Source organism: Amaranthus tricolor, chromosome 4, assembly GCF_026212465.1.
Source record: "Amaranthus tricolor cultivar Red isolate AtriRed21 chromosome 4, ASM2621246v1, whole genome shotgun sequence".
NCBI lineage: Eukaryota > Viridiplantae > Streptophyta > Magnoliopsida > Caryophyllales > Amaranthaceae > Amaranthus > Amaranthus tricolor.
This window is the reverse complement of record NC_080050.1, coordinates 3,021,634-3,041,630: the sequence shown is the minus strand read 5'-3', so window position 1 is coordinate 3,041,630 and position 19,997 is coordinate 3,021,634. Positions and strand designations below refer to the sequence as shown.

Below are 19,997 nucleotides of genomic sequence, written 5' to 3'. Positions count from 1 at the left end.
ATAGGAGTAATAATAACTTAATTTTTATTTTGAAACAAAATATTTTCTTACAAAAAATGATGAATATACCTATATTAACATTAAAGATACATACGTTGACTCAAAATATAAAAATTGACAAAAAAAAGTGCGTTTTAACGAAAAATAATGACGTGGAACTAAAATGATAATTTAAAACATTAATTATAACTACTTAAAACTGATCGAATTTGGGGTTTTGATCGGTTTTACACTAGCATTTTCTGATTTTTCAATGCTTTCTTTGTCTATTTTTAGTGAGATTTTTTTTACCAAATGGGGCAAATTTTGAAGTAGTTCAGAGTATTGTGTATAATAAGTGATTGGTGAGTCTTTTGATTACCACATAAAAGACATTCTTAGTTATTCTATAATGTCAACTATGATATCTTGACATCACAATGTTATAAAAAAGATGGAAAATTCTAAATGTCAAGTTATTATAGTTCTCACAAATAGAATCATATTATATCATTATATATAATGTTATAAAAGAGATGGAAATTTGAAGTGTCAGATTATTAGAGCTCTGACAAATGAAATAATTTTATCGATTTCTTATTGATTACATGACAAATTAATTTAGGAAATGATAAAATCATAAAATGTTATAAAAGAGTTAAAAATTTAAAGTGTCGGGTTATTAAAGCTCTGACAAACGAAATAATCTTATTGGTTTTTTATTAATTACATGGCAAATTAATTTAGGAAATAATAAAATTTAAATAATTATATGTTTACAATGAGTATCATAAAATCAAATGTTTTTTGGTTGATGATAATAGCGAGACAGATACAGGGACAGTCTCTAATAAGAGTGTATGACAGTTTATGCAACTTTGACGATTAAACAAATGTTTCCATAAGTTGATACTCTTTTACAGAAAAACATATTATTCTGAGTAGTGTTTGACAAATAATAGGAATAACTGATTTAAAAACCTCCAACTTTAAGTATTCCAATTATAAAAATCTTAACTTTGTGTTTTTAAAAACATTAATCGATTGATGACCATAAAAAGAAGTAAAAACGAATACGTAACATCATTTTATTGGTCCATTGTTTTTTTATTACAAAATTTTTTTTAGAAAGTTAGGATTTTTGAATATTCCTAGTATTTAAAAGTTAAGATTTAAATGTAGAATAAAAAGCCTACTAAAGTTAAGATTTTAAAATAAAATTTCAAAGCTGAGGTTTTCCAAATTTAAATACTAAGAATTTTTAAATTAAGTTTTTCAATAATTTATTACTGGAAATTTTTGACAAACAATCACTTCATCATAGTTCTTTTTCAAATAATGCATTATGATAAATGTTAAAAGTAATTTTCAATTCATCGATCTTACACTTACAACTTTCAAGTGAACATTTCTTTAAATTAAATAACCAAACAAATCACTGATATATGCACCTTAAAAATACGTCTTGTACTTAAAAAAAATAAATCCCAAGGCTAAAAATCATAAATGTATTGGCCAAACCCACCCTCCTTTCCTTCCAACCAAGTAAATAATAATAATGATACAACCAAGTCATACAATACAATGTTTGTACAACCTTAAGCAAGATTAATCTTAACAGGATACTTCTCTATTGAATCAACCCATGGGTTAGTCCTAGACTTCCCAACCTCAACCTTTTTCAAAGACTTCCAAACCGCACTATTACACTTAAAACCTGAACCAAAAGCAATTTGCCAAACACGATCACCTCCATTGACTCTACCTTTTGCTTCGGTGTAGGCAAGCTCGTACCAAAGCGAGCTACTTGATGTATTACCGAACCTATGAAGAGTCATTCTAGAAGGTTCCATATGCCAAGTACTAAGTTGCAAATTCTTCTCTATCTCATCTAACACTGCCCTTCCACCGGCATGAATACAAAAATGCTCGAATGCCTTCTTAAAATCGGGAATGTATGGTTTGACTTTAACTTGTTTTAAAACCTTCCTCCTAATTAAGGTTGCCAAAAACATAAATTGTTCCGACCATGGTAACACTAATGGGCCTAGAGTAGTAATGTTGGTTTTTAGCGCGTCTCCAGCAACCGCCATCAACTCACGAGCTAAAGAGACTCCAACTTTTCCTTTATCGTCCTCTCTTTGAAATACACAATTATAACTGTTCTCGTCAGAGCCCTTATGGGTTCGGACAGTATGCACCAACTCGTATTTCGCCACACCACGATCCTTTGACTTGTTTGATAATAAAACAGCGGCCCCACCCATGCGGAAAATACAATTGCATAAAAGCATGGATTTGTCATTGCCAAAATACCAATTTTGGGTAATATTTTCAGTGCTAAAAACCAAGGCATAAGAATTGGGCCGGGCTTTGAGTAAATGTTTGGCTAAATCAATGGATATAAGGCCCGCACTGCAGCCCATTCCTCCCAAATTATAGGTTTTGACTGTGGGCTTTAATTTGTAGTGGTTTACAATCATAGAAGAAAGGGATGGAGTTGGGTTAAATAAACTACAATTTACAATCACAATATCAATATCCTCCGGTCTAAATCCGGTTTTCTCAAAAAGAGCATCAACCGTGTTAAAAATAACTTCCTCCGCCTCAGCTCGAGCTTCCGAAATCGACAAATTAGGCGGTTTAGACGTAATTCCCCTTGCAAAATACGTCTCATCACCTAAACCGGACCGGGTTGCAATCCTTTTTTGGAAATGAACTGTTTCATCATTAAAAGCCCCACAATCTTCCGTCATTTTAAGAAATGACTCAACCGATAATTTCCTCTCATCCACCGGTTTATAACAGGCAAAATCAACAAGATAAACCGGTCTAGTCCGGTTCACCCAATAAACTCCCAATGCAACAAGCAAGACAACCAAACCAGTAACACCCGTCGCGGTGTCAACAAAAACAGTCCGGTTCGTCCATAAATCAGAAACCCGGTCCATTTTTAGACCCATAAGTTGAATCAATATAGAAAGTAAAAGTGGTAAAGCGACAATAAATACAAATATAGAAGTAGGAGATTTAAAAGAATATCCTAACCCTAATTTGACATATTTGAGCTTTACTGACTGAAGATAATCAGGTAATTTACGACGGATTTTAATAACAACTGACGCTTCATCTTTAAACGCCATTTCTGCCATTAATCTCTCATTTTCCATCTCTATACTTGCCATAATTTGTGACTAATCTTTTGTAATTAAGCTATTAAAATGAGGGTTAAGCAAGATATATATAAGGATTAATGGGTGATTAAAAGTCTAAGAGAAGATGACCTAAATCTAGAGAAATGATAAAAAAATGTTATCAAAATAGAAGATAATTATAGGTGTAGGGGAAAAGGGTTGTTTGGGTAGGGTATTTATAGTGTATGTGAAAGAAGTATAAGTTAGAAAGTATAGTGTGGAAATAGGAGATGATGAGCTGCTTGGAAGCTGGATTATTAAGGAATTAAATGTGAGTAGTTCATAGAATTGGATAGATAGCTCAACCACCCAAACAAGGAAAAAGGAATTCAAAGAAGAAAGACAAAGCCTAATTTTTTTTAAGGGAACTCATGAAAATAGGTAAGCTAATACTACTTGTAAATCATAAGGATGTTTTTTTACATATTAAAAAATATGAAGGATGTTTTTTTAGTGTTTGGCAGATAGTTGGTAGCTAATAGCTGATTATAATGGTTAATTTGACCAGTTGATTTTATTAACTGATTTGAACCCATTGCTATAAGCAGCGTGTTCAAAAATAACTTATTGGTATCAATAAGTTGTTTTAACTTTTAACCAGCTAATTCACAAAACATTAGCATTAGCTGGTTTGACCACCAAATCCTTTATTTATGTTAAAATAAGCTAAAATTGCTTAATAAGCTAATTTGCTAAACACTAACATATACTCCCTCCAATTCAGAACAATTGTCCCATTTGACTTTTTAACACTATTTATCAATCACTCTTAGTTTGAATTTTATTCTTAATCTATATGTCAAAATATAGTCAAGTGAGATATTGTTTGATTCGTCTCAATGTAAATTTTATTAATATTAATTAATATACTATAAGAGATATTTAGAATTGAATTAGTGTATTAGATAAAGTTTAAAAATCAGATAGGACAATTAGTGTGAATAGAAGAGACAATTATATAATATGAAGTGTTTACATTAAATGTAGGAGAAGAGGAAGAAATTGACTAAAGAAGAGGTAGGAGCATGTGATGGAAAACAAGTAGATTATTATTACTTTCAAGTAAGCCTTGAAGTAGGAACAATAAAATGATATTTAGATTCTTGTCTCACAATTTAGGTGTATATTTTAATTTTTTTTTTTAATTCACAAAGAGAAGTAAATTAGATAAAAAGATTAATAAGTGTGAATCCAGGTGGCTTGTTGCTAAAGGGTGCTTTTATATGGTTATATTTCTAGGTAATTTGTTTGTGAATTGTGATAGTAGCACACTAGTACTATACCATGAAATAAATGATAAAATTGATGTTTTAAGAAAAAAAAAAACAAAAGAAATATAATTTAAAATTATGAAAAATATGAACTCTTGGGGCTATGTATAAACAACAATATAAAATATTATAGTTTTGGTTATATTTCTAATTAATTAATTTATTTGTTATAGTAGCACACCAGCACTATATCAAGAAAAGATAAAACATAATTTTTCAAAAAAAATAAATAAATAAAATGATAAATTTGTTGGGTAATAATATTCTTAAAGTTTTTAACAAAACTCATCGGACCATGTATAAGATATATAATAAAATTAAAATATTATTTTTATCGACTAAAATGCAATTTTGTTATAAATTTTCAGTTTGACCTCATTTTAAAAAGAGTCACTAATTAATAATTTTACAAAACACTGGCTTTTCATACCTTATCTATTTTTGAAGTGTGTCCATTTTTCTTTTTAGGTAGTTTTCAAACCGTCTTTCAAGCCTCAATGTCATTATAAATGTTTCGGATAATGATATAAAAATAATATATATTGTAATTCTTTACATTGACTCAAATACCATAAGATTGGAGCGGCTATATGCACCAATATATCAGTTTCAATGGTCGTTCACCTTGATTCTTCTTCTCCGTTCATTTTCATTTTCTACCATCTCAATTTGTAGTCTAGCTCATTCATATCTGTTTCCACTCCTATCCTCCATTTCATCTTCCGTCTTCCTCACCCTATTATTAAGTCTCCCGAGCTTCAACTTTTTTATTGTCCTTATCGATTCGTTAATACCTTATCTTTACACATGCCCAAATTAAACTATCTCAAATGATTCTCTTTTATCTTTTTAATTCCTCAATATTTGAAACTCTTAAAACCTTATTTATATATTCGATTCAAATTATATAATGAAAATCTTATTTGATTCTACTTAATGCATATATATATAATATTAACTTTTTAGAATTTTTAAAGATACGTAATCGTAAATATTTGATGTAAAATAGCTTAAAAACAAAAATATTAGTAAATTCAGATAAAGTGATATTTTAACTATGTATAACCATGAAAAACCATATGTAAAATTTTTTCAACTTAATTGAAATATTGGAAGGAGTATATAATAAATCGGATTTTATTTAATGGGTTTGGGGAAAGTTGGTAGTTAGGTTTTAGGTGACTTTATTCGCTTTTATGAGGAGAAAGCATTGAATGAGAGTTGAGAAGATGAAGATTTATGGGATTATTTCACTTTTCAGTACGACAATGAAGACCCAAGTTGCCTAAAATCTCATATAATACTAATATCTAAGGAATATTAGGGATATAATTAACTCTTAATTCAGGATTATTCAGCCATTATCATTGTATTAGTCACCATCAATTCATCATCCTCAATTAATTAATGGGTTTTGCTATATATGCACTTAGAAATCAAGTCTTGAAAGTTGAATATCAGTTATAGGTACTAATTTGAGGATCATTATCTTTTTCATACCCAGTATATTTCAATCATGACAGTTCATACTTATATAAGAGAGTAGGGCTAAAGAGTCCCTCAACTTGAGAAAGATTTACATATGAATCCTAAGAGAAAAGAAAACAACCTCAACAGAAAAAAAAAAAATCCTTATAGATAAACAAAGACATACAAATAATTGTTAGAAATTTGAATTGTTATAGCAGTGGGTAGCTATAATTGTATAATTGTAGTTGCTATGTTGTTAGATGTCAAATATGTTATGCAATTTAACATTGTTCGGTAAAATAATGCTGATGGTAGTTGTTAGAGTATGATGTATTGAGAAAAATATACTGAAAATCTCAAATCACTAACTTTTATACAAAAACACTACATTTTAAATCATTATAAAAACAATTACCTGCACCACTATACTAAACACAACTCAAATTGTTATGACGAGCACTACTTTCATTTGCCATAAAAAATGTATTGGACATTAATTGGGAAAATTGAAAGGTTATGATACTAATGTCTAATATCATTAAAATGAGCATAAAATTGAGTTTTTTCAATAGGTTTTGAGCCCAAACTTATTGACACACACTAAATATGCACGTAATGGAACTTTCAAGTTAACTACTTCATATACCTAAGATTTTTATTTCAAACTAAACAATTGTTATTTTATAGGTAAAGGTTAAGATATTAACATATCATTTGTGTGACCTCTCACTTTATTTTTAGATTTTTGGTCATTTTTCTTAAACTTTCAATATTTTTCTTATTTTGATGGGTGGATGGCACCCCATAACCCCTTTATAAATTATAAAAGATAGTTTCAAGTTAACTTTTAAGATGTTCATATATGATCCTGATTGCTAACTATGCAAGTGCCACAATAGTAGTTTTCATGTAATATAATTTCTATATTGTAAATTAAGCAGAAGCTGTTCAAAATTGATCTGATTAACCGAAATCAAATATGATCTAACTGACTCAATATAAATCATATAAAAATAAAAAACAGATGGTCAAGATTCATATATACTTAAAAATTGAAATTACTATATTTTAAAAATTATACTCAAAACTCGTCCAAACAACCAAATGGATCAAAATACCTCATTGTGTCACTATGTAGAGGTATTAATTTTCTTGGTTTTATCCCTGATCACCTTATTTTCTTTATAGTTCAAATATTCAAAACTTTTTTTATTTTGGTGGGGCTATGGATCCCTATGCCTTTTATGAATGTGTAAATAAAACTTTTAAATTAACTATTTAAGGCTGACCTAAGATTCCGCTATCTAACCATGTAAGAGCTAGCCACAATAATTTTTTCATGTTAAGGTTGACTCCGTAAAAGTAATAAGTTGGATTATAAACATGTAACTCAAAACTATTGAAGAAAGTGAAACTTTATTCTAACTTAAATTTCACTGTTTTGACTAATTTATCTAATTTTTAAATTTTTTGTTTTATGTCATTAGTTATTTGTCAGAAGTCTTTTATCAATAAATCATCTCAATCAAAAGTTTAAGTTGATGATTGATATGTTATATACTCTAACACGCCCCCTCACGCGAGAGCCCATTGGGTTAGAAGTGTGGATGCAACACAGACCCTCTTCGTACCCGGCGCTAAATATTCCACTTTAAATGAGGGGTGGTTGAGATTCGAACTCGTTACCTTTTGTCACATTAGGCTTTGATACCATATCAAAAAACCATCTCAACTAAAAGCTTAAATTGATGATTGACGCTCCAGAATATGTTATATACTCTAACAAGTCTCTATATTTCCATTTTTCAATCATTTATGTTAGATAAATGGACTTAAGGCTTAGAATGAAAAATAACAGAATAACTAACCAAGGGGGATAGCTCAAGATGGACAGGAGAGCGCAGTCTAATGGTCGAGGGCTCTCCCTCCCCTTGGTCAGAACCTTATGAATGTGAATATTGGGACTTTTATCCTTTGCCATTAATCATTAATACGTTAATAATATTACATGATCAGTTGTTAACCCACGTTGATACTTTCAACCATAATTTTTATTAGAATCTCAATTCTGATCTACGATTCTGTAATCCTGTGATGGGAAAATAGGCAACCAATCCAGATTATAAGTCGGATTTGAATGCTGGTAGGATCGTGTGAACCTACTTAATTCAAGAATTTAGGTGGTAAGATCATAATACGATCCTACAATCCAACGATCCGATCCTATAAGGGTAGTTCTAATCGTAAAAAAATTTTCAATCGTCATGCCTCTAATAAACACCTCGGCGTACTCAAACTGATCCAGATTAGATTATTAAAAAAGACCAATAAAATCCAACTAAAAACGCGACCGTATAAAGGAATTTACATCCTGATTTACTTTTACAGATGAGTGTTCGTCTACCTTATTATAGTAAGGTTGTTAACTTGTTATGCAATACAATTACTTATGAGGATCCAGACACTACAAATAATAGTGTCAATTTTGACATATAAAAATATTAATGTCATGTCGTTTGTTAAATGTCACCAAAATATTTGGTGACACTTGTAGAAGTATCATAAATTAAGATTGAAATATTAGAATAATATTTTAAAAATGATGACATTTTGATTAAGTCTCGAAAATCGTCACAATTTAATTTTTTTGGTAGTAAGTATATTGATAATCAGTTCTCAATGAGTTCACCTTCATCCTTGAAAAATAGTTCCTAGTATATGGGCAGCTGTATAACTTTCTAATGGCAAAGTAATTTTCAGTCAAGCATCATAATGGTCCATACAATTATAAAATCATGAATATTATTCAATTTGGCAAGTAGCCAACAATAACCACCTTGTAATTGTACGTGTACATGTGAGTCAACCAAGATGCCCTTCTTTCCGATTCATGCTAAACCTGATGCCCACTGTTCACATACTAAATATGAGTCAAAGATCATGACTTAGGTTTAGGGTCGTATCCAGACTTCGGTGGCGAAACTTGAATAAAATTTAAAGAGGCGAAGTTAACAAAAAAACTTGAATGGCATTAATATATAGTCAATCAATACATCCAAAAATTATAACGTAGATTTTAAATCAAAGTGAAGCTCGACAGGCTTTAGCAATTTAAAATTATCTATAATTTCATTGGCACTATATGTCTTTGCTATTTGTCTCTAAATGTATTAGCAAGAGAATCGTCGCCCATTTTGCTACGAAGTCTTGTCTTTACTATCTTCATAATTGATTGTTTTATTGTATGGCTTTTCAGTAATTCAAGTATTCACTTATTCAAACTAATAGTTAAATAAAGATAAGAAAATTCAATTAAAAATATAAAACAAACTTTATCCTTCAATAGTGGATGGTAAGCTTAATTTTTTATTTTGTCGATTTCTCCCGAGCGCTTTCTTCTTTTTTGTTTTTTCCAGTTGTTAAATGATAATATCATTCCTAATTTGATAATTCAGTATTACTTATTAGATTTTTTTTATTTTGTTCAATTTTTTTCTTCCTTTAATTGTGTTGCTTTTATTTGTTGGGCTAAAATTATAAAAAATATAAAATGACCGTTGTATATTATATAAAAATTGCTGAAAATCTCGGAGGGGTGAAGCCCCTACCCGCCCCAACTAAGTTTCGCCAATGGTCATATCTGAGGTATGGTGGGAGGAACGTGTCCCAAAATAAAAATTATGAATTTCAACTTAAATATGTAGAGAAATAAGTTTAATTAGATATATGTACACACTGTTATTGTTCTTGTCGTCATTGTCGAGGATTGGACACAATTAAAGTTAATGCAAAATTGGTTTACATAAAAAGATTTACAGAAAGTGTTTAAATGAGAATGCTATTGAGAAGCTTGACTCTGCTATCTCGTCTTTCTTACAATAAGACTAATTCAAATGAATGAACACGTAACAAACGTCAATCCACACAAAAGGGTTGACTCCATGCACCACCTCCGACAACCTAGCTGGTAGATACACAAGAAGAGTACCTCGCTAGCCGTTTTCCAAGTGCATAGTGTCCTTTAATTTGGATGAATAACTAGGGTTTGTGTGAGGCGTGAGACCTTAAATGTGTTCTTCAATTCAATAGTAAATGCAAGAATAGTTAATGGTGTTCTTCAAACGATTTAGAGTAATTGTATATAAATTTAAGTACCTTAATATTGGAGAATGTGGTTTATTTATACCAAATGATCTTTTTGGATTGAAGTAGTGAAAATCGTTATTAACGGGAGTGAAATTAGATAAACAAACTCTTGAATAATGCTAGTTCGTTCCACATATATGAAAAAGCTATAACAACACCTTTGTTTATAAAACCTTTACATATCAATAAATAATATTTATATTTTTACCAAGATTTTTCTGTGTCTAAACAATGGCAATCTAAATCTAAAAATATAATTATGAGATTCTCCAAATCAACTATAATAATTACATAAAAAAAAATATTAGAGAGCATATTTAAATTTTCAACTTTTTAAAGAAATTTTGTATAATATATTGTTTTATGGTAGAGTTTGACCACCCTGAGACCCTACACAGTTTTGTCACTGAATATACAACTAATTTTCCAGCTTACGCTTTAATTTGAGGACCGAGCATGGTAAGGAATACCCTATCCTTAAGGGAGAATATTTTTGTCCCAATACAAACCGGCAATAGTAGTGAGACTCTACCTTAACTACATCTCATTCTACGAAATTTATCTCATTTTCTTTGTAGTTTGTTCTATCATATTTTTATTTTTATTTTTAGTTATAATTTATAGTTTTCATTCACATATTTAAATTCTCATCCACACATATTTCCATACAATATCTATCACTTTATTTACTTTTTAAAATTTTCTCACCAATTAGCAATAGGGTAATTTTAATTAAACAAAGAGATCAGATTACTATTCATATTTTTAGTACTCCCTATGTCCCTCTCAATTTACACAATTTTTCATTATAGTTTGTCTCGTTTTTCTCGTTTTTGTACAATGATCTCACTCTCCTTTTTTTTCATTTCATCTATAAATATATACTTTCTCTTCATTTTAGCCACACATTTCTATCATCTACTTATTTTTTATCTTATTTTACAACTTCATTCACATTTTCAATAACTTTCACATATTTCTTAACTTGTGCAAAATCAGAATGATAGCGGTATTATAATTTCAAGTCCATTGCTTGATTTGTCAATGAATAGTAGGAATTTGCAACACATGTCTCCAATTGCCGACTTCCTACGTAGGCTATAGCAACCTCTTGCAAGAGCTTGTCGCTTTCATTCCTTGTACGTGGTCGGATCATGGCATGATGGCATCATGACATGGTCAATCTAGTTGCTCAGTTGTTAATTGTTATCGCTCAACTGATGGATTTAACTTAGTATTAATTGCATGATATGAGTGCCTTAAATTACGAGTATATTAAAATTTAAAACGATTAACGTGGACTTGGTGTATAGTGATATGGACATCCAACTATCTAGCTAACTACGTTGGTATCCTCGATTATCCATAACTCAATCAATCATTTACACATTTTATTTATGTGAGACTGCACATAATGCTTGTTATTAAGGATTAATCGGAAATAATTTTTTGTTAGTTTTATCATTAACAAGGGTAACATTGCGTACATTTGATGCTCCCAATAGGTTGTTATTGTTGTCTAAATAAAAATGTTTTTCTTAACAGATTATTTGTTTTGTGGAAATGAAATCGAAATAGAGAATATAGCTCTTATTTGTTTAAGGAGAATAAAAAATATTGAAGGAGAGCGACTTAGCAGGGCATAATGCAAGTCTAACAAAGATATCATGAGTGGAACCTATAAAATCAATACACGTTGATATGGTAGATGTTAGGAGTATATTTTTTTATGTATGGTATGTCGATCACAAAAATATTAATTTTATATGTATAAAATACTTCTTTCTGCTACATTAATGAAAACTAAATCAAAGGAAAGGCAATTTGGCAGTTGCGTGTAAGGCGTATTGATTCTCTTATGAGTGCATTGAAACATGATGTAAAGATTAGAATTCTCTCTATTCCCTTTAAGAAGCCTTCTAAGAGTAAAGTTTGGTTGCAGCATATCTTTACTTGATTTGTCAGTTTGTGGTTATTTTCAGTTTGTTTGTAACTTCCTCTATTGCCTAGTGATCTTTGTGAGTAGTAGAGCTGCTTGTGAGCTGCAGGTTGCCAAATTTGATGACTTTTTGATTTTTTGTCTGTTGGTTGCTATTAGTCAGCTTTGGCGCTGGTGCTTCTAGCTGAATGTCTTACTATTTCGGTTTGAGTTTGTTGGTCGTCTTTTGTTGGTGTTTGTTGCTGGTGCTGGATTTGTCAACTGCATTTGTTGCTGTAGCGTATTGGTGATTCTTTGTGGAGGGTCGATGGCCCCTTGCAGCTGCTACTATTTTGCATTGTGGTTTTTAGGGCTTTGTATAGTCTGTTTTCTTATGTATAGTTTTTCTCTTGTTTGGTGGTTAGTGTCTTCCACCTTCTTTTGGTCTCCTCTTTCCTTACCGTGCACATGAACAGTGGGGCGTGAAAACCCCTCCTCGAAGGTGGGCCTCGCTTCCATACTGATGCCGTATATGGTTTGGTGAGTTGCTGCCCGGTTTTGACTCTTGTATTGTTTTGGTTTTTTTCATGGTAAATTTAGAATTTTTTTATTTGCCAAAAAAAATCAAAGAAAAGGCCTTTTCATAGAAAATTGTATCAAACTACATGTATGTTAAAGAGAGTATTAAATCGTAATTTTTATTATAATCGTGATTTTTATAAATTAAATCGTGATTTTAAAAGGAGTATTAAATTTAATGCATATGTTTTATAGATTTTATATCAATAATTAATTCTAATTTAAAGAATTCCTCCAATTGCCACCCCCATCGTTCAAAGTCCCATGAGAGAAGGATTCCCAATATCAATCAAATAAATGGATTTGCTATGGGATAAAGAGAGTAGTTAGAAAAGTTCAAGCATTACCCCACTACTTAAATACCCCATAAGGCCTTTACAATACACCATAACTCTAAGCACCACTTTGAATTTATGATTAAGTTGGGTGGATACTTAAAAATATTAAAAATTATAATTTGGACTATGGAATCAGTAATTACTTAAGTTTTTCGAATGGTGATTATATAGTTGGATTATATAGTTGGAGTAGGTATTATATTTTTTACATTAAATTTTAAATATGATTTTCATCTAGTCATATTCTTTCTGCAATCTATCTTATAATAGCATAAACGAAAAGTCAAAATTCAATATCTTGCTAGTTGAAACTACAAACTCACCAAGCATTACGTGATGGATCATCCAACAATTATCTAAAGTTAGTCATATAAGTTATCAATCCATTGCTTGCTCCCCAACCATCTCCGGACGCCTACTCCTTTGTATCACCATAATGACTCTATATATGCATCAAATCACCATAATTTATATATGTCTTTTACAATCATGGTAAGGACGGTTGCAAGCATTTACGACGCATATGATCGCACATCCCGTTTATCAAAATAAAAAATCTCAAATATTAATGTTGCATTACTTTTGCTTTACTTTGTCTTTAGGCCTAAAGAAATCAAAATTGTAAAAATAAACGAAACATAGAAAATTATTGTATATTTTTGATCCGTCCTTGATTACGAAAACTGGAAACAAATGTAGTTTTATAAGCTCAATTATATATTAATTGACAATTACAATTAACTAAATTCGGACCACCTTAATGGACTATGTCCTTCAAGATGAGGACGATATAATCCTACTATTAAAAAACCAATAATGTGTTCTTGCATTGCTTCTAGTTAGTGGCACAAGAAATATAGTTAGGAAAATGGGTTATTAATTATGTTGTTAAGAAAATGACACTTGCAATATACAATGCATTTTTAAAAATGGTTCATTTTGTGGTTGTGATTTGATCTTATAATTAAGCTGATTCAAGCAAACACCAAGTTTTAAATATTTCATGAAAATGACAAACAATCATTACTCCTTAACTCCTACACCTACATGATTACTACTAGATTAGTCATTAATCACATTTTAATCCTTCATAATAGTATTTTTTTTTAGGTGCCTTAGATTAAATAGTGTAGTAGATAGTAGATAGCCTTTATTCATCATAATAGATTAAAAAATAAAAATATTTGTAATAAGACCATCTCTAGTGGGTGACAAAAATAAGGATGATAAACTTTTGTCATCTCAAAATTAGAGGCGACCCATTAGAGAAAGGGTGATAAATTGGGGTGAAATGAGGAGAGAGAAAGGAAAGTGATACTATAGTCACCGGTGAAAAAATAAATTTGAGACTCCAAATCTTGTACATTCACATAGAAAAGTCAAGAAATATATTCACCAACTTATAATTACATGACACATGTCTAGCTTGTCTCCCAATTAAGTATATTTTTTGCATGATTCTTATTTTGCAATGTACTCCCTCCCTCCGTTTTCTAATGTTCTTCCCGTTTACTTTTTGCACAGTTTTCAAAATAAATTTTGAGTCTTAATATCTCTAAATGCGCATCATAAAAAATTATAAAAAATATATAATAAAAAAATATACTTTAAGACAAATTTAACAAGATCTCACATGAATATATTTTATCATCTATATATGTCTTGAAAATCTTAATCAAGTTTCTCTCTCCAACATAAAATATTCTAAATGGGAAGAATATTAGAAAATGGAGGGAATGCTATCTATTGAAATTTTCTACTATCCGTTGAAATGTTGCAAATTAGAAAAAAAATCTATAAATTACAAATTTTACATATCAAATTTTATCACAAAATAAACTCCAAATTTACTTCCTTTATACAATTTCATTTGAAATTACCTTTTAAAAAAAATTCATTGAAATTTATAGAGTCAAATCAAGGGTAAAACTTTTTTAATTTATGGGAGAATGATAATTTTGAAAAGTATCAAAATTATGATAATTTTAATTCAAAATTCTAAAATTCCACCATAAAATTCTCAATTTACATCACAAAATACTCAAGTGCCACAATATTCTCGTCCAAATGATGCATTCCAATTATCTCCAAAATCTCAACTTAATACAACACCGATATTGATTTCAGATCATGAATTCGAAAATCGCACCCAAACAAACTCTTCAAATAGTTTAGGAAGAAATGCTTTGGAGAGGATAAATTTAAATGACGATTTCGACTTAGAAGAGGATGAAGCCAACAAACATGAAAATATCACACACACAAAAAAAGTGGACGAAAGCTTTAAATTTAAAACTCGTTAGTTGTTGGTTGAACGCCTCCAAAGATTCAATTATCGGTGTTGATCAATCTAGCAATTCTTATTGGCTTAAAATAGCCAATAAATTTAATGAATTCACTAGAGAATCTAGAACTGCTAGTCAATGCAAGTCTCATTGGCAAAAAACATTAGCATTTGTTAATCATTTTGCTGGTTGTTATAAAAGAGCAAGAAACATGAATTGTAGCAGGTGGAGCGAGATCAATTATATGCAGTAGACCCATCTATTTTTCGAGCAAGAAAAAGGTAAATCTTTCAACCTTGTTTATTGGTGGGAAGCGGAAAAAAACAAAGTTAAATGGAATGATATGTACATGCAAGAATATTCATCTAAAACATCAAAAATAAATGATTTCGGAGCATATACAACTTCATCTGGTGCTACTACTAATGAAGATACTATCAATGCTTCCCGACCAATTGGACAAAAGGCTGCCAAAAAAAATAAAGAAAAGAACAAAGTCACCGAAGCTGAAGAATTTGGTCAACAAGTTATTGACATAGAGGTTAGAAAAACGGCAGCCATGGAGAAAATGGCATATATCCTCAATGGCAGCTTTTGTCAAAACAATTCATTTACCACACGGGGATAAACAAAAATTATTTGCTAAATATCAAGAGGGTGCAAGAAAAGATGTAGAACGAGCATTTGGTGTTTTGCAATCACGATTTGCCATAATTCGAGGACCAATAAAAATTTAGGATACTCCGACAATAAGTGACATCATGTATGCATGTATTATTTTACATAATATGATAGTGCAAGATGAACGTGACCAGTATGAAGGAAATTATAATTATGAAGGTATCGAAGGCATACGAGTAACAACAATGGATGATGTCAATCGAGGAGCTCCTCCACTATTAGCAACAAATATCCTTCAAATCAATGCTGATATGCACAACTGACATATGCATCACCATTTCCAACATGATCTTGTTGAACATATTTGGCAAAAATATGGTGCAAATTAAACTGTAGTATTTGATTTAGAGAATTTTTATTATTTTCCTATTTGTATTTGTATTTTTTATATAAGTTAAAGTACTAATTTATTTTAAAATTTTTATATTAATTATTTGTGTGAAAAAATGATTAGTAGAATTGTTTTTTTCTTTTTTACGTTGTTTTAACTTAGAAATATTCATATTGGTGAATAACAAAAAATACAAGAGATATTATTTTATTTATCAAAAGTTATATTTCTTGTATCATAAATAGTAGGGGGTGACAAATAAGTAGAATGACTAGAGAAGGGAGGAAAAAAAAGGGTGAAAACATAATAAAAAGATAGTTAAAGTCACACTTTTTCTCCCCTAAAGTAACCCATGACTAGAATTGCTGTAATATGTTTATTGTAAAAACATATATAAAATGGCGAGTTGAATCAATCTTAAAACTCAAGAATAGCTTATAATGCTAATGTCATTTTTCGCGTGTTGAATTAATTGGCAACATTTTTCCCCTATGATTAAGATCTTAAAACCTTCATTATCTCTTTAGAAAAATTGTCCTTAATAATTCATAATTGTTGTTCATGTGTGCGCTATTTATAAATACTACTATTGATTATTTCTGAATAATTTAACTTTTGTATATTTTTTTTGTTAACACCACTCGTTGCTACTGTAGGTACGTACTAGATAGCCGTTAGATTCACTTCTTCCTCCTTAGTTTAAACATTCCACTTGAAATGATAAATGCAATTGAAACCCCTGATATTTTTTCATGTTGATTTTCCATTTCATATCAAACCTTCAAAAACCAATTAAACCAAATAAATAGCTAAAACTGATGGTTATAACCTTAATAACTAGTATATACTAGTATAGAAACTCGTGGAATGCACCAAAATTATAAGTATAAAAATATATATAAATATAAATTTTATATAGAGATCCAAAATGTTATCAACATGAAAATTATAATATTTCTTATAAAATAGATAGAAGATTTTAGAATATATTGTGTTTTTAATTAAAAAAATTAGGTTGTTGATATGAATGTTAATTAAAGTTCTCATATTATTTAAGAGTAATCTAGGTAATCTTCTAACAACATTATCATAATTATTCTTTATCATTCTCAAAAATAATTGTTGATTATTATGTATCTTTTCTTTCTTGATGAAATATATTAAAAATTAAAATTTTGATTAAAAAAATTTAATAATTAGCAAATACATCAACACAAAAAAAAAATATATTTCAAGTTACTTTAATTAAACATCTTATATAGCTTTTAAATAAAAATATTACTACTATATTTCATGAAATTTAAAAGAACATATCTTACATACTAATATTAAAGAATAAGTTGATGTTAACTTTGCTAGAAATTCTTACATGCTACTTTAATTTAGTGAATAGTTATATTTTATATAGCAAAAGAAAATATCATATAAATTTTATAATATTTTATTAGATTGTATGATATGATAATTCTATCACCCTCACCGTGATATTCAATATTCACGATTAATAATCTAAATTGAAGTAGCAAAAATTAGAACCCATGGGAGCAAATATGCCTATCTTAATAATAGGCTAAACATTTTCATCATCAGTTTGGTACTTTCTTTGTGGATATCACGTACTCTTTTTTTCACATGGCATGTGGATTTGTGTTTCCTCATTATTTTTATTATTAGTGTATATTAAATTGAATGACCATACACGATTCATATTATTTTTCTTTGAAATATACAACATATTATAAAACCAAATAAAAACAGTTATGGTATTACTATTTTAAACGGGTTGATTATAGCAAAATATCACATAATACTTGTTAGACATACTTAGTCTAATTTCCACACAATACCCACATTTTATTAGACATATATTGATATATATATATAGTCTTATCTTTGTAATAGAAACAATTAATAACATAATAAAAAGGGGAATACAATCCTCTCCTATGCTTCTCTTCTCAATTTTCTTCTATTTTTCAGAAATCAACATTGTTCTTGGAATCAAGACGTTCAAATCAACATGGTATCAGATGTAAAGGTTCTAATTACATACCTAGATTATCTCTCAATCAATTCGTTCCAGTTTCGATTGTTTCAAATCACTTCATCAATCTAGGTTTTCTGTTCTTCTTCAATCTCTCTTCGCCAACAAATATCAATTGATTTGTTCATTCGCAAAAACCTAATCAAGATTCTGGTTTGTTCTTTCTTTATCTTCTGCTTTCACGCTGCTATAATTGATTCAATTGATTGGTTTGATTCAATTGTTCGTTTACAATGACAATTCAAGATTCTAGTTTGAGTTTTCTTGACCATTCCGATCCCTTATTTCTTCATCCTGCTGATCACCCTGGTTTATTGTTGGTCTCCAAACCCTTTGATGGTTCGAATTTTGGTTCATGGAAGAAATCTATGTCGATCGCCTTATCAGCAAAGAACAAATTGATCTTTATCAGTTCCAATTCTCAGCCTAGTGTCACTGATCTGAAGTTTCCTCAATGGAAGAGATGCAATGATATGGTCACTTCCTGGATTTTGAATGTCTTATCTCAAGACATAGCTGAGAGTGTTCTTTATTCGGATTCCGCCTACGACATCTGGAAAGAACTTGAAGATCGCTATGGTCAAGCTAATGGTGCCAAGCTATTTCAATTAGAGAAAGATATACGGTTATCAGGCCAAGGTACAAATGATATTGCTGGATATTTTACTAAATTGAAGAAAAATTGGGATGAGTTAAACACTCTATCTTCTCTACCTATTTGTTCCTGTGGTGCTGCTCAAGCTTTGCAAAAATTCAATGAAGACCAACGTCTTATTCAATTTCTTATGGGTCTCAACAGTGATTACAATCACATCAGAGGTAATATCCTCATGATGAAACCCTTGCCTTCTATTAGTCAAGCTTATGCATTATTATCTCAAGAAGAAAAACAAAGAGAAGTTCATGCTTCATCACAATTCATCAATGAATCAGCCTCAATGTATGCATCAAATCATACTCAGATTCATCCGCAAAATTTCCAGCATAATCAAAGTCAGAAACAAAAATTGGATGGCAAAAGACTCATATGCACTCACTGTAAGAAATCAGGGCACCTTGCAAATAAATGCTACAGAATTGTAGGTTTTCCCAAGGACTTTAAGTTTACTAAAAATAAGAGATTTTCTGGCAATGCTATGTACCAGCAACTCAATGAAGCTTCACAGCCTGAGGAAATTTTCCAGCACAATGGACATCTGAATGATCCTCCAATTATATCTCAAACTCAGTTCAATCAATTAATGACTATGATGAGTAATCTACAAACCAATAATAAACCTAATCCTCCATCTGGCGATCATAATACTCATCCTTATCCTGCAGATCATACTGGTCAAGCATTTACAGCCACTAATTTAAAAACAGTTATGGTATTACTATTTTAAACGGGTTGATTATAGCAAAATATCACATAATACTACTATTAGTACTACATGCACATAGTATTTTTATATTCAATAGGACAATATCACCTAGTTAAGCTTTTTCTTTCAGAGCATGACATGTGGAATTGTCAGAAATATCTAATTAATCACTGTCATATGTAAATAACAACAAAAAATAAAATGAATATCAAAAAAGTAAATAAAACAAAAAAAAAATAAATTAAAATCCTAATAGTTTTGCGGTATCAAATCACCGTTATTTACTTAGACTACCTCTAGAATTATATGTCTTTCAGAGCATTGGGTTGCATAATAAAGTGAAATATAGTTGGTATAATGGAAGGGCAAGTATATCTAACTTTTGATTTAAAAAAAG

General features: G+C 30.0%; 1 protein-coding gene across 1 annotated transcript; it reads right to left on the bottom strand.

The window, feature by feature from the left end:
- Positions 1-1,306: 1,306 nt before the first annotated feature.
- On the bottom strand, positions 1,307-3,345 carry LOC130810998 (3-ketoacyl-CoA synthase 1). Its single transcript, XM_057677124.1, has one exon. The coding sequence runs from the start codon at positions 3,162-3,164 to the stop codon at positions 1,578-1,580; it is 1,587 nt and encodes a 528-aa protein (XP_057533107.1). The 5' UTR covers positions 3,165-3,345; the 3' UTR covers positions 1,307-1,577.
- Between the last annotated feature and the right edge of the window lie 16,652 nt (positions 3,346-19,997).

Bases quoted from the DNA above. Each gene is read 5' to 3' on its own strand.
- LOC130810998 (XM_057677124.1), bottom strand. From the start codon at position 3,164: ATGGCAAGTATAGAGATGGAAAATGAGAGATTAATGGCAGAAATGGCG.